General features: G+C 37.7%; 1 protein-coding gene across 1 annotated transcript in view; it reads left to right on the top strand.

The window, feature by feature from the left end:
* The window catches only part of Gas2 (growth arrest specific 2), a 118456-nt gene extending 101599 nt beyond the window's left edge, over positions 1–16857 (top strand). The window contains exon 8 of the mRNA XM_070032713.1: positions 15640–16857. Coding sequence (XP_069888814.1) covers positions 15640–15858 — 219 coding nt within the window. The 3' untranslated portion in view covers positions 15859–16857. The remainder of the gene's footprint in view (positions 1–15639) is intronic.

Below are 16857 nucleotides of genomic sequence, written 5' to 3'. Positions count from 1 at the left end.
GACTATTGATCTCCATTAAATAGTGTATGTCAATAATAGTATGTACAGTGGAAGAAAGAAAGGTTCTGAGAGTATGGAAACCATTAATGTGGCTTCAACATTAATAATGCAATTTTGGCTTTGATTTTATGAACAGGCTAGATGCTAGGGGTCATAAAGTGGCAGCAAAGTGTTTTGGGCAGGCCTCAAATATATTACAACAAAGAAAAGCGTGCATTCAAAATGATCACAGAAGGAATAGAACCAGAGGAGATCACACACCACTGCCAAATTTTCTTTCCTTCACGTGTACTGTAGATAATGTAGTGTCTTCATGTTGCCAGAAGTCATGACATTTCTATTAGCAAGTTATATGACATGGTCTCTATAGAATGCCATTCATTGGACAAATATGTTGATGGGGTTTAGCTAAATTGGAAGTAAAGCGTTATGAATTACAGATTAAAGTTGTCAGTGACGAGAAGAGGTTGGTACTCTTACTTCACTATTTAGCATAGAATGAGAGAAACAAAGGAAGACAGTTATGAGAAAATGACAGCATGTTCATTGATATATGTGAAGGTATCTGTACAAATAGACACATCATTTTATGCAGTGTGTTGTTGGGGAGAGAAAAGGGAAAAGGAAGTGTGGCCAAAGAAACCATTTGTCTTAAGATTTATACGTTGATTTTTATCATTGGCATTTGAAAAAGGCAGCCTAAAACACACAATAGCATCTGTATGCTGGCCAGATTCTACTTAGAAGAACTATGGAACTCTTTGACATAGGTTGAAGAGAAGAAGACAAATGATCAGGGATTGATGTATATATGAATTTGTATACAATGGGATACACTTATAAAAATGTTACATCTAGCTATGAGTTTGTATTTAACATCCTAGCATATATACCTATGTAGAGCCCTCACCCACATGCAGAATACCCTAAAAATATGGACAAAAATATAGGTGGGAGACTACGAAGATAAAACTATGGAAATACAAAAATAAAAGATGAGCTGGTGATAGTATGAGTGTCAACTTTTTAATAATAAGTTATTAGAATCTTTCAAGAGTGAAGGATGATTCAAGAGGAAAACAAAACAAAAAATCTCAACATAGCAGCTTTGAGAGTTCATGTCTGAACACAGAGTGATTTTCCAGCAGCAGTTTCTGGTGACAGTTCCCTGTGTGTGGCTTTTATAAACAGAGTTTGTGTCATCTTCCCTGCATTGCCCTCTGGATGGCCTCAGAGAACAATAGGCTCATTTATCAGTGACCATGTGGACAGTGCTGAACCAATCATGTGTAGCCATGAATTCCTTAGTTCTCTGAACTTCAACTTGGGAAGACTGAACAATTTGAACCGAGAGCTCCAAACTTCGCCTACTTACAGTGGAAAAATAAATGGTGAGATTGGAATATAAAGACTTCTGAATTCAGAATAGGTCTAACTGTTCAGAATATTTTGCAAAGACTATAAATATGTGAAAGATGAAATCAAAGGATCTATTTAGAAAGCCAAATACATTAAAGAGTGAATTTTTACATATATACGTTGACAAAATAGGTTGGTTTATAGATGTCTTCTAGATTTGCAGATTGAATATACTGAAAAGTAATCATTAAAACATTGAAAGGATAAGGAATTCGGGGTCTCAGAAAGATTTCTGGAGGAGGAACACTGAAGTATATAATTACTTTGGATATATCTTATAGCAATGGAGAGAATTGATTAGGGAGTCTTTGGAGCTGGGGAGAGGGACCATATGAATGGCAAAGCTATGACTGCCAATTTTACAAACTTACCTAAAGACATCATGGTTTGGTTTGAGTGATAAGACTGTTTTCAAGTAATGTATAAAAGAAAATGGCTTTAAAATAAAATGGTGTAAGAGATTTGTAACAACAAAGTTATATTAAGTGAAACTATTATACTGTGAAATGATATAAAATAAAGCATATAGATTATTTCATTAGCTTCAACTATTGATGTATGTTACAAGGATCATATAGCATTTCTGATTTTTATTGATTTCATATAGAAGTGTTTCTTTCTTTGTCTTTCTCCCCCCCCACCCCCACCTGTTTGGGGCTTGAACTCAGGACCTGGCTGTTGTCCCTGAGCCAGTTTGTGCTCAAGGTTAACACTCTACCATTTGAGCTACAGTGCCACTTCCAGTTTTTCTGAGTAGTCTGTTGGAGATGAGTCTCATGGACTTTCCTGCCTGGGCTGGCTTTGAACTCAGATCTCAGCCTCCTGAGTAACTAGGATTACAGGCATGAGCCACCAGCTCCAAGTTCAAAGTGTCTCATTATAAAGTGAAATGTCAAAATTCCTGCCGGTTACTCTACAGAAGAAAGAAGGAGAAGGAGGAGGAGGAGGAGGAGGTTTTAACAATAGATAATTTTCCTAATGAAAAAGAAAAATGCCTTTGTAGATGGGTTAGAAATCCCTGTTTGTACGCATTTTTTATTTTCTTTTACTTAGTAGTGGCTCTGGATTTTTTAGTTCAAGTTTTATAGAAATTCACATACGTATTTATTGAAGTAGTACTGTAAGACTTGTGACCAAAGCTAGTAACCTATCTCCCCTCTTACCTTTCCTCCTTATCTTCTTGCTGTGTTTCCCCACAGACAGCGTGTTTCATCTATTAGAGCTTTTCCTCCTTGGATTTGTGTATGAATTCCTTCACTAGATGAATATGATGCCTTATCTTATTTATTTTAGCTTTAGACATGTTCCATGGTATAATCATTAATCCACTGTCACAGGAACATGAAGATAACAATTCTCTGTCTCCTTCACCCTGGGTCTGTCTCAGTGTTATCCTAATATTTTCTTTAACTTGATTTTTAAGGACTCTTTTTCCTGGGTTAGTCTCTCATTTATTTTTCTTTGGAGTACTAGGATTTGAATCAAGAGCCTTGTGGTTGCCATGCAGGTGCTCTACCCTTTGAGCCACATCCCCAAACTAATGAGTTCTGATTTAACAAAACCTCGCTCACTGCTTTACTGACCATATTAAGGAGCGACCTAAAGATTACCTTGGAAGTTACTGAGGTCATCCAGGTAAGATCAGGAAAACTTGGACCAAGGAGGTGGCCTTGGAGATAGTGATAAAAGAAGGGAATCTAGATATATTTTTCCTTTAACCTTCTGTTTGGAATTACTTACCAGGGTATTAAAAAATAGTGAACCATAGAACTCCCATATGGGTTCTGTGGTGGACATTTTGCCGTATTTATTAGCTATTATCGTCTGCCTCCCTCTCCATCGTGTTCCAGTACATAACAGTTCTAACAGTTGGGAACATCATTCATCGATTCAATTTCTGCAGAGATAAACCTCTCTCTTCTGCTGCAAGGATGTAGTGCTCACTGGTAGAATGAAGCCATCATCAGCACAGTGGATCTGCAGTGGGGTACTAAAGAATCTTTGTGCTGATTTTCATCTCATTATTCACACACACACACACACACACACACACACACACACACACACACACACACACACACACACACATACACATGTTGTGGGGCTTGAACTCTGGGCCTGGGCTCTGTCCCTGAACTTCTTTTGGTCAAGGCTAGCACTCTGCCATTTGAGCCACAGTGCGACCTTGCAGCTTCCCCCTTGGTTTGAGTGGTCTATTGGGGATAAACGTCTCATGGACTTTCCTGCCCTGGCTGGATTCAAACTGCCATCCTCAGATCTCAGCCTCCTGAGTAGCTAGATTTTCAGGTATGAGCCATCAGTGCCCAGCTTATTTTTTCTATAGCTTCTAGGTATGCTTTGGTCAGCTTATTTTGTACAGCTTCTCTTTCAGGCTTTTAGCTCTACCTCTTTCAACCCCTACAACTCATTTATTTTCTAACTAATAAGTGTGTGTTAATCACTCTGGTCTGTCCATTTTTCTGAGTCCTGTGGCTCTATATCTTTTTCTTCTTAGCCTTTCACTTGTATTGGGGCTTTGAAAGGTAGGAGGCACCTATTATCAAATGTTTTGTCAATATAAAGTATTGAATACCTTTAAAAATATTTAAGTTTGCATTTCAAGAGATCTACTAATGTACTAAAGGTACATTACATTCAAAGGAAAGGAATAGTTGTTTTTTTTTTTTCAGAGTATTTGGAGGACAATCTTTGTTACCTTTCAGAAAGACATCTGTTTGGAGACCATTGCTGTACATTGCCATCAGCAAATCTTAAATCTGGCTGCTTATGCTAGACTGCTGTTGATTTTGGATTAGAAACAGTTAAGTTCAAGTTGAATCAGGGAAACACATGTTTGCTTAGTAGAAAGAATGCTTCTACTTTTTTTTGTTTTGATGTTTTTCTTGTGTGTCTGTGTGGGTGTTTTGCCTCTGGATCCAGTCCCCCTTTCTTGAATAGATTTTATGTCCTTGCAAGATGAATTCTACATTCACTCTGTATAGATCAGCTGTAAATACTTCTTCAAGACAACCTTCTCTTTCTAATACCAGTGTTATCTGCTTCATCACCTTCACTCTGCTGACTGTTCTATAAAATATGTATTAAAACCATGTTTTCCTATCTGAAATGGTGCCATGTATTGGTAATTAGGTTGCAACTGAGCCTCTTAATTTCATTTGGTGCAGAGCTGGGCAAATGGAGATCTTATGTAACAAGTAGACACTAACTGACAAGCTCTGGCATTAAGGTCTCCTACACATATTTTCAAACAGATGCCAAGAAACCTTTTTCCAATTCATCATTGCATGTCATCAGCTAGCTATTCATCTCATGTTTACTTCCCGAAAGAAGCTATTATAGAGTCATTTTTCAGTAGAGCCTCAGAAGTTAGCTTTTCCTCCCAGAGGATGGCAGTAACCATAGGCCAGGAATTTTTTTTCTTTCCTGTCCCAATATTGAGTTATTTCTTGAGACCTTATCCACATTGGAGGATTGATTTTCAACATTTAGATACTGCAGCAACTTATCATCAGAAGACGTGTGCTGTGGGTCCTTGAGCCACTCCTTTTATCGATCTGAGGCTGCAATTCTCCATCCGGATCATGGTAGCTGAGATACCAGACTGCCAAAGTACTGAGTAATTCTGATAGCAAAGTGAAATGGAATAAAGGGAAGTACTTTTCAAATTTGTCTGGGTCTTGACATAACTTTATTATATGATGTAGGGTCCAAGGCAAAACACTCAGAGCATACTTAAGTTTCAATCTTTTTTATATGGGTAATGTTTCAAATTTGAGTAAACTCTTCCAGAAATGAATTACAGCTCCTTCTTTGTTCTGGGATTGGGATGAGTTCAGAATTGAACAATATAATTGACTTATAGAAATATCATGAAATAGCAGCACTTGGTTCTAAAGTAAAGAGGCATTTCTTATGGAAAGAGCCTGGATGAGGATCAGGAAACTGTAAACTCTCCGGAAAGCTCCATTAGTTGAGTGTGACAATGAACCTTGCCTTTATTTACTTATTTTATTTTATTTTTTTATGAACCTTGCCTTTAAATTCTGAGAGACTCAGGGTCAAGTCTAAACTTCATGCTTGCTTAGCTAGGACAATTTATTTAACTTCTTCTTGCTACCGTATTCTCACATGGAAATGTGAACCATAATACAAGACACTTAAAACATCTCTAAGAATTTAAAGACTTAAAATCTGTAAGGACCCCATCATAACCAACAATGACAGGGGTAGCAGTATAGCAGCAGCATAGCTAGTATAGCTAGTAGTTGTCATAGTAATATAAATAATGGGCTGGTATTGTTTGTACTATTCCAGATTTCAGGGGCTGTGGATATGTGCCTACATGCATGAATATCTTTTTCTACAAAAGTCTAGGAAGAAAATATATTGTGGTCATAATTGTTAGAAAGAGAAACTGAGACCCAGGGAAATTAAATAAATCAATTACAATCATAACAAAGACATCATTTGAGGTAGAGACCAAGCAGTTATTTCTGCTGTGGGTACATCACTTACCTTTTGCCCTCTATCCAAAGAAAGGTCAATGAAAGGACAATGATATAAGGAAGTTAGCAATGAGAAGATAAACTAAACATGAGAAACCACTCTAAACAATGAGGAACTAGTCTTGCATATGCTTATCTGGGTTATGTTTAAGAAGAATTTCATAGAACTAGAAAGGTGGGGATGGCATCCCAAACTCTGGCAAAGGCGGCTTGAAATGCAAGATTAGCTGACTCCAGTTTTTGCTGATAACATGTGACCCTGCTTCTTATCTTGAAAATGCTGCCTTTCCACAAGGCGAGCATATCTGTTGAACACCTGCTTTCTTTGCTCTTCCACGTGTCAGGGTATCTTCAGCAGATAGCTGAATTCCCAGTTGCCCAATTCTGAACATATGCCATTTCAGAGTAATATTAGACAATGACAGAATCTGTTGTCCTATAAATTAATTTAACGTTCTCCCTCAGGATACAAGATGACTGCTTTCTAAAAACAATGTTTTCACTCAAGTTACGATGGCTTGTTAAAACACACAGAGCATGAGGTTGACAGGGAGGTGTAAGGAAGCAAATGCCATCTCAGGAGGCAGAAGGGAGCCAGAGCTGAGGGTAGAGGAGTTATTTCCTTGTCTCCTCTAGGTAATCAGCATGGGATATGACTGCCTGTGTAAAGTATGGCTCCACTGGAAAGTAGATGATAGGGCAGAAACATGAAACTCTTACAGTCCATTAAATGGGAAGGGTTTAATGAGCACCAGAGTGATACTGAGGGACCCACACCACTTTAGCACTACAAGAAGAAGAAGTAGAATGTTTATAAAGTAACATGTTGTATTTGTGAACTGTTTTTTAGCCAAGTGCGAGGAGGATTTGTGAAGAAAGATCATGAATAACAATGTACTCTATTTACTCTGGAGTCAATCAAGATTTTTCTCTCTTATCCTGTTTTTTCTTCTGCACGTTTCTCTCTGGATTTACTGTACCAATCCCCTTTTTATCGTTATATTTTATTTTGTGACTCCAAATCTGTGTCTTGAAGAAATTCTCTGAACAAAAATTGATGTGCATTATCATTCACATCCTCATTTTTTTGGGGGGAGGAGTTCTTTCCAAAGTCATTCTACTTTTTCTTTTGTTTTAATCTTTCTGTGAATTCTGAAGACATGCAATATTTCAAATATTGATTATTGAATGAGACATTTTTAAGTATTAGCTTTAATTCACTGAATATTCACTCAATAGTCATTTAAATATCATTCAATAAACAGGGTGTACCTAACCTATACAAAATTCGGAGTGCATGAAATTTAGCAAGGAATAACTATTCAGTGAATAGCCAAAAGAAAGACATTCACTTCAGTTCAACCTGGTAAATGTAAAACAATTACATGCATGCGAAATAAGAAGTGCAACTTTCCGGGAATTTTAAGGAATTACTAACATAATGTGGGGTAGGTGATTTGGAGATTAGCTCAGGCATAGGTAAGTACCCCTGGGGTGTGTCTGTGCTTTGAACTATGCCCAATCTACACAATACAGTAGCTGATATACTGATTCAAGAATGTGAGAAAGAATAATTGTGGGTGGTCCGTGAAGTGATTTGTGCATTAGAATAGTTATTCTTATGGTGAAGGCAGAGACAGGAAATTTTAGCACTGCTAGAAAGCTGTTTCTGTCCACCCTGGGATGCTGATTCTGTCCTGTTCCCATTACCGCATCAATGGGATTGAGGCCTGGTCCTCAGGTGGGCTGGAGCTAAAAATGACTAAGAAACTCAACAGACAATGGAGAAGCACTCAAAATGGTTTAAGCACACCGGCAGCATGAGGAGATCTTGTTTGGAAGATCAGGAATGGAAGGGGATTAGTGTAGTGGGACAGATGAAGAGGGCATTCTGCTAAAAGGGTCTCACAACCTCCATGTCTAATGGTGGTAGCATGCAGAGCACTTGACACATGCTCCTGAACTTCTAATTGCGGATGGTAGGGGCACCAACAGAAGGGTAAAGTCAGAAGAAAACCGATTTGCCAGCATTATCCTGAGGGGTTGAGGACACCCACAGCATCTTATACGAATTATGGTCTGGGTCAACCCCCTGCCAAGCGCTTAATAGAGCTATTTAATAGGAACACACAGCTTTTAAGTTCTGCTCACTCAACAAAAACATTTCTTGTTGGGTATTTGGGTATTGTTTATTTTTCTTGAGGTTTTTTTTTTTAAGCTTGTTTGCTGTTTATGTTTTCAGCTAAGTGATACACAGCCAGGTAACTCTGAAAAACAACTACATTGCTGATAAACTTCTAATATTTTTCAACCTGTCTTTGGTGCATCCTGTAGTTTTTCTGGGACCAACAAAAAAATACAGGTTTTCTTTTTCATGAGAAATGTGTTGATAAATTTCTGTTCCCAAAAGCTGAAGTCCCCACAAAGAAGAAAAAAGTAATTTTTTTCCTGAGTCTATTAATACCTACACGTAATTTGATTCCAGTGTGCTTCTCAAAGCTATATAATTAGAGAGGAAAAAGTTCTCTTCCTGAGTTCTTGTTATCACATGTCAGAGGAACCAGAGCACTGGCTGTCTTGAAATAGATGTGACCTTTCCAGTCTTCCTAGGAAGCTATGGATTGATCATTTCTACAACAGAAGACACTTCCATTGTGTTCTAACTTTACATGGGAAGCTTCACTACCTTTTGAACCATGCTTTTCCTTTGGGATAAATAGCTGGATGAACTATACAACTTGGTTAATTATGAAATAGCCTCTTACCAGCTGAAGTTATGAAAATAAGAATAAATGGTGGTGCTAGAAAGCAGGCATTAGGTAGACATGCTATAATGACAATTCCCTTAAATAAAGATGATGATTTACCTGGCACATTCTAAACTACTTCTGAAGCAATGCATGAAGGACTATAGCACCTTTAAATATTGGATCCATTTTCAGAATAACATATTTAAAATGATAGAGTTCTTTGACTGCAAAGCCATTACTAGACTCAAAAAGATGAGATTTTTAGCCTATCTCTGATGAATCACTTGTCTGACCCTCTCTCTGCCTGTCTGAACCAAAAGCATTTCCAATGACTTTGACTTTTTTTAAACCTCTTTATATAAAAAACTCTGTATTATCTTTGTTTCTGGCTTATAGCAGATACTCTTAAAATGTCTGCAGAAAATGGTTCCAATAGGAGACTTCGTAACAGGAGATAGCCAGAAAACAATATGCCCTGGATAAGAATTAAAGGATTTTTAGCTGGGCACTGGGGCTCACACCTGTAATCTTAGCACTCAGGAGGCTGAGATCTGAGGATCATGGTTCAAAGCCAGACTGGGTAGTTAATTCTGTGAAACTCTTATCCCCAAGAAACTACCATAAAAATGAAGTGGTGCTGTGGTTCAAATGGTAGAGTACTTGCCTTGAGCTGAAGAGCTGAGGAACAGTGCCCAGGCCCAGAGTTCAAGCCCCACTACCAGCAAAAAAAAAAAAAAAAAAAAAAAAAAAAGGAAGATTTTTACCTACTACTGAAAGAAATTATTTAAAAATACAAACATAACTTTCTTTGGGTGAAGCAAATGTGTTACTGGTATGTGAACAGGAAAATTATTTGCAGTGTGTGCTACTACAGAGGTATGTACCTATAACTACATTAATGCCATTCAGGAGAAATGTTGGTAACACTCTGGTTACTGTCTTGTTTCTGTTTTTCCTTCCTCCCTCTTTACTATTGAGAAATATTACCTGAACCTGTAATGATCTTCTCCCCACGGTTAGGGTCATTTGATCTATTGTGGAAAATATTAAATGTGAGCTGGGGATGTGGTTCAAGTGGTAGAATGCCTGCCTGCCAAACCAGTACCACCAAAAAAAGGACAGAAAAATGTAATAAGGGCTGAAATAGTACCTAATATACATGTTACTGCTATGCACTGTACAACAGTGTAAGAGAAGATTTGTAATAACTCTACCTTGTTTTTTTAAGTATATACATATATATATGAATATATATACATATAAATACATGTATAGAATTAAATATACTCAATTTGAATACTCAAATTGATGGTGTGCATTGTGCTTCCCGTAAAGAGAAGCCACATAAAATTGTTCAACACTGTGAATCCTCAGTATAAAGGAATGATGAGATGTACATTGAACAGGATTGTTAAACCTGGAACTCCTTATGCCAACATATATTTGGCAATAATGTACTGCATCCTGATAGTACACATGACACATGTTTGGTTTTGAAATAATTAGGGCCACTAGAGGATAATCTTCTGAAATAAAAGTCAGTTTTTTTTTCTTGGAGCTTATTAGAATATAACTCTATAAATTAAATCAACACAGTTAATGTTTAAGCTAATTACTACTATTTTAATATAAGTGATGCTTTTTGCATGCAAAGTTATACTGACAAATGACTAAGAAAAAAGTCCAAATCTAAACACTTGGTGGAATAAGTGTAAAGGGCTTTTTTCAATTTCTGCCTACTGATTTGTCATATGATCTTACATGAACTCCTCAGGCATGAACTCCTCAAGCTGAACTCCTCAAAGCATCAGTGTTCCTACTCATAAAATGTGAGGAACACCGTACTGATAATGCTGTCATTGGTGAGACAAAGTATAGTCTAGAAAATATAGATGAGAGGGCCTATTGAGTGTTCAGTCTGTTGGCCTCGTTCTGAGAATCTAAGTTTGTGTATATAAGATTCTAAAATTGATTATTTTATTATCCTCTTCAGAGGGGCCACAGATTATAAAAAGGAAAATACAGATGAAACAGTCATTTCAATATAGTAGGATAAGTCCAATATGAAATCACATTTACACTGACCAACACACAACAAGAAGAGGTTTTCTATGGAAGGTTTTCCATGTGGAAGTCAGAATTGGACATGCTAAGTTTCAATTCAGCTGAGAAGGTAGCTCTGAGGAGAAAATGTAAGTCTAAGGGAGAAGCAATGGAAATTAAGATATTATGGAAAAATGGAACTTGCACAGGAGGATTTCATTCTGCAATGAGAAGGTACAGAAGAAAAAAAAAGATAAATATAGATTCCACTAAATTAGGCAGTGGAGGGACAAGAGAAAGAAGAAGCATGCTCAATGTAAGAGACAACTCATGAGACAAAAAGCTTATTATCACTAAGACTTAAAATGGATTGAGTTCCTGGAGCAAGCAGAGTCTTCCTTCTAAGCCAGCTCAGCCTTTCTGTTTGAAGAACTCACCATAGAACAAGTGTTAGGAGGAAAGGGAGAAAAAAAAAAGGTAATTTAGTTTATTGCAAGTTCATTAGCTTTCAGGTTGAACAATAGAGATTTTTGTCACAAAGATACGATGAGTACAAAAGTTATTCTTTTTTGAGACTGGAAATATACTTTGAAGAGGATGGAGCTAATTCTGTATAATCAGGGTTAACAACCTCTATGACCTTAATACTTTAATCCCATACTTGAAACTGCTGCCTGGTTTTGACCACTAGCTTTTAGCAAATTATAGGTTCCTGATTAGCAATTTCTAAATGGGACTTCAGCAAAAATGTCTCAGAACTTAGAAGTCTGTTTCCTCAAGTGCATCCTCAGACAGTCTTTTATCTCACAAAGGACTGAGATAACTAATTTCTGTAGCTTTCCCGTAGAAAGTGAATGGTGCCACCCTAGTACCCTTCCGAGTCCCAGAAGTGGCGAAATTGAAGTGTGGGGAAAGGTAATGGATTCCACAATTGCTTTTCTTCATTAGGGAATCAATATTCTTCTTTGAAGATAAAGAAATGTCCTATTTGTTTTAAGTATTATGGGTATAAATGCATCTGTGAAGGGATCCCACATGCCTGAAAAGCACTTAAAGGTGTTAATACAGTTATGTGTGTATTCTTTCTGTTGTTGTTGTTGTTTTACAATACAGTTTAGATACAGGAGTGGGGATCAATGTAGTTCCAAATTAAGAGAGAATTGGATCGCAGTTCTGAGAACTGTATAAGCAGCCATGCTTTGGAAATGTGTCTGGGTGTCCTTAGAAACCTTCGGTGGGGTGGGGGTGAAGGGCTGGGGGTGGATGGGAGGTTGTATGTGGAAAGACTTGTATGAAGAACTAGCAAAGCAAAACATACAATTAAGGCTGAGAGTTAATAACAATTTTCAAGAGAATAAAACCACTGACATCAGCTGCTAAAAATCAGTAATACCTCAACTCTTCAGGTTTCAAGTGAATTGATTCAATGTCAACCACATCAAAATATCCCTGCAAAAGATGAAACATTAATTTTGTGGTAAATATATATATATATATATATATATATATATACACATATATATTTTGTTTTGTTTTGTTTGTCGGTTGTGGGGCTTGAACTCTGGGCTTGGGCACTGTCCCTGCATTCTTCAGCTCAAGGTGAGTGCTCTACCGCTTGATCCACAGTGCCACTTCCCATTTTGTAGTGGTTTATTGGAGATAAGAGTCTCACAGACCTTCCTGCCCAGGCTGGCTTTGAACCGTGATCCTCAGATCTCAGCCTCCTGAGTAGCTAGGATTATAGGCGTGAGCCACCAGTGCCTGGCTTTTTTTTTTTTTGTGGTAAATATTTTTAAATATGGGCATAGCATGTACTGTCTGTTCATTGTTTCCTTTAGAAGTTTAACAGTGAGTGGGTAGCTAGTCAAACCTTTGGGGGAAAATAATTATTGACTACAAAATGCCATCAAAATCTAAAAATGTCATAATCACTGGGGAGAAGAAAACCAAAACAAAATGAGAAAACAACAAATATACTACCTTTTCCCACATACATGATCGCATAGTCCTTTAAACAACAAAGCTTTCAAAACTCCAGAGAACTAGGTTGGATTTTCTGCGTTTCCTATTAGAGACACTATTATATGATGCTCAATTTTAGAACAGGAAGTTAGAGAAATGCAATTTTGTCCATTAGTCTGAACTTATTAAGTCAGAAAAGTGAATCTAGATGTATAAAACATTTCCTGGCAACTCTTAGACATTGATAGTGGTAAGAATCAGAAGTCTACTTGTGTTAGAGCAAGCAAGTGAAAGAGGAACTGGGCAGAAACTTGCTTCCTTTTGTGTGTATAGTCAGTTTGACTCTATTTTAGATTGGATGTACTTTGCAGATTCCTGTAGATTAATCCTTAGAGACTCTGCAAGCAGAATATGTACCTAAATGATCAGAAAAAAAGAACAAAATTCTGTTCCCCAGAGATGCTGGCCAGTGGTTTCTCTGACGGAAATAGGCAGCTCATGGTCAAGTGAACTTGGGTGACTGTCACAGGCAGTATTCATTCTAAGGTTGTTTGAATTCCTGATTGTAATGAACAGGGCTAGGAGCTGGCAGAAGGTCAAAGGGAGGCGGGTGGTGAGTCTGGAAGAATGGGAAAATGGGTCACAGTACTATTTCAACATTAGCCTTTACAAACTTTGTCTCAGTAAACATTTCCTTAATTTTATAGTAAAGAAAAACAACAAGTTTTATGCTTCAGGTTTGCTTGGCTTGTGCTAGGTAATTAGATATGTAGGTTTAATTGGCTGATAAAGAGAACACCAGGCAGTATTCAGGCAGAAAGAGAAGTTTATTTTACCAAGCTGCTTCCCTGCCCTCCACCCCAGCGTCTCCCCCATGGTGGAGACCACATGGCATGGCCGAAAGGATCAAGCTGAGGTCTGACCTGGGTTTAAGTAGGAAAGGGGCAGAGAGAAGATGCTGGGCCAGGGGAGGGAAGGTGTGGCCACACTGAATGTGGACATGACCTCAAGGCTTGGGACCCTGCCCTGGTCATGGGAAGCATGGGAAGCAGGGTGTGACCTTGGAGGAGGGGGAGGTGACTGTCCAGGTGTGCCAGTTTCCTAGGTGACACAGGTAGTAGGAGGGGACTTAGTCAAGAGGAGGGAGGAGTCTGCCTGGCCTTCTCAGGGCGGACCTTAAAGCTTGCTTGCAAAGCAGTCTCACTTGAGCCAAGCCTCCATTCCAACTTTTTGTTTCTTGTTTTGGAGATGGAGTCTGCAGGACTTTTCTGCCAGAGCTCCTGGCTTTGAACCGTGGTCCTCTAAGTCTCAGCCTCCTAGAAGCTAGGATTATAGGAATAAGACCCTGGCATCCAGCAAGCTTTATGGTTTTGAAGAAAGCAGAAGGCAAATATAGAACCTATTCGGTATTGAATATATTGATGCATCTATTAAAAATATTGATGGATTTTAATTTTTATTAACTACTACTCTGGGAAAAGCACTAGGTTGGAGTTAGGAAAGGTAGATCAGGAAAATCTAGCATTCTCAGTGTGGTCTATGTAGAAAGACCATAGAAATACTGACTACTCATATGTTCCAGGCTAAATCCTGACCACTTTAAATTACTTTATGATTCTGGGGCTCTCCTTAAAATTTTAGCTGTGAGTAGATTCCAGTTCTAATCTAAATTTCAACAATTCTCCTAAAATTCTAAAATCCATAAATGGGAATAATCTGTAGTATCGTATTGCATTTAATTCTTATGAGTCTATTTTAATTATTGTTTCAATAGTTTGCATAATAGTTGATTTAAAAACTGCTCCCCATCAACCACGTGATGACTTCCTAGATTCTAAATACATGAGCAAAATTGTGTGGCTACATGCACAGAGGGAGAGGATCCAAAACTTTCTTCAAGTTCTCAAATGCTACATGAAGGTTATTGAGTCCCAGTAAGTTGGGATTAAAACAAAAACAAAAAACCCAACAAAAACAAACAAATTAAAAAAAAAACAAAAGCAAAAATCAGATCTCTAGCAGGAATAGAGTGAGGTGACTTAGACTTGGCATACTCTATGACAGAAATGGCATCCCAGGTGCCCTTTCAAACTACATCCTGTTCCCAAAATTTGCATAGCCAGGATGCATCCACCAAACTGCAGGCAGGAGAGGGTTCGTCAGAGTCCTTGATTCCAAAATATTCCTACCCCCTTTTCTTTTGTTATTTGGTTAAGATAAAATGGTCTGGCTCTGTGCTAGATCTCTACAATTCTGAATTGTTTTAGTTAGATCGAAAGAACTGTGTGTTCTCTAATGTTCTCATTGACAGCTTTACGTTGCTTTTGGACTTGGAAGTGGGAGTTTTGTTTTTCTTATTCTAATTAGAATAAAAAAATAACAAAGAATAAGACTTGAAGCCAAGCATAAATTGTTCGACTCTTCAAAAATACCTTGCCTTGAAGGGTTGTGACAATGATGAGAGAAGATTTTCATTTTTCTGAGTACATTTTCAATTCTATGTTTGTAGCAACCATCCCTGTGGTGATTAACCTTGAAGTGGATTGAGACGTTTCTTTAGCCCTTCAAACTCTAATGGAGAGGGAAGTAACCTAGTGGGAGGGTGATTTCCAACAAGCACTGAGGAACTAGGCCTTAATGAGAACTCGAAAGAAAAAGTAGTTGTCAGACAGAAGGCTTAAAACTCAAGAAACCAGACTGTTAAATGGATATAAAATGGAATTCTGGGATGTGTACCCAGGATTCACTTGCAAGGCAAGTGTTGGAATGCTTTCATAAGCCATCTGCTAAGTCAGACAGCGAGACACACAACTGGGTAGAAAACAATGGGACTGAGAATGCAACGCAAACAGAAAGCAGTAATTTCACCAGGACTGCGAATTCATTTGAGCTTCTGTAAGCATCCTCAGAATTTGACCTTTTTTTCTTTTTCATTTTAGATGCTGCACAACAAACATGTGATGGTGCGAGTGGGAGGAGGATGGGAAACCTTTGCAGGGTATTTGCTGAAACATGACCCCTGCCGAATGCTGCAGATCTCCCGTGTGGATGGTAAAACATCCCCCATCCAAAGCAAATCTCCAACACTTAAGGACATGAACCCGGATAATTACTTGGTGGTCTCTGCCAATTACAAGGCTAAGAAGGAGGTTAAGTGAAGCTGATTGGTTGCTACAAGGGGACTCTCATAATGACCTATATCCTCTTATCCAGTGTAGTTAGTTTAGTTTACAGGCTCTGAAAACTTTTTTTTTTGGGGGGGGGGAAAGTGCAACAAGAAGAAAAAACAATCTCATTATACTGAAAAAATTGTTCAAAAAGTAGCACTATTTATTTGTAATGCCTCTATAGAAAATCACTTATTCAATGCATTCTAACTTCTGATTTAAATTACATAAATTATGAGCAAGTGATCATTTCTCAATATATGAGCATCATATTTAGAACAAAAGCAATTTTAGGAACACAACTCTAAATACAGATGCTAAAAGATAAAATCCTGTTGGAAGAAAGCGTTTAGCATTTTCAGATCGGTCTACAGGACATACCTGCTATATGTCTAAGAGTAAAAAGCACCCCAGAAATTTTTATAACTACAGGATTTTAAAGATATTTTTATCAAATGACAATTAGTATGATATTGTGCTACTAATGTTTCCAACAGCTCCATGAGTAAATGTAAAGTATTCACAACAGTGATACTTTACTGGAAAGACCACTTCAGAAAAGTTTACATGCACTTGAAAGACTGCCTTAAAATGCATCTCTCTTATTTCTGACCAAATATCTGGGGTACTTTTGGAAGTTTTTAGTATACTCCCTTAGAGAATAGCTTATACATTTCACACATTTTCCTAAGCACCTGGTTGTGTTTAGAATGACAAGTATAATTCACACATAAGCTGACATACATTTCTATTTTGATGAGTGAATTGTACAGCCAAATGTCATTGACTTCATGTTATTTTAAAATCATTTTCTTATTAAACTCTATCTTTAGTTAATCCTACTTTGCTATGCTGTCTAGTACAGTAAATTCACTGTAGCTAATGATGTTACAGGCTTATGTATACCCTTGTATACCCAGGACAGGGCTGGTTTGTACCATTAAACTACAAAATATTGTCTACACTTGATTCAAAAATAAATCAATTTAA

The sequence above is a fragment of the Dipodomys merriami genome, unplaced genomic scaffold (assembly GCF_024711535.1).
Source record: "Dipodomys merriami isolate MVZ:Mamm:240054 unplaced genomic scaffold, mDipMer1.0.p SCAF_21, whole genome shotgun sequence".
In the NCBI taxonomy this organism is placed as follows: Eukaryota; Metazoa; Chordata; class Mammalia; order Rodentia; family Heteromyidae; genus Dipodomys; species Dipodomys merriami.
This window is presented reverse-complemented; position numbering and strand designations above follow the sequence as displayed.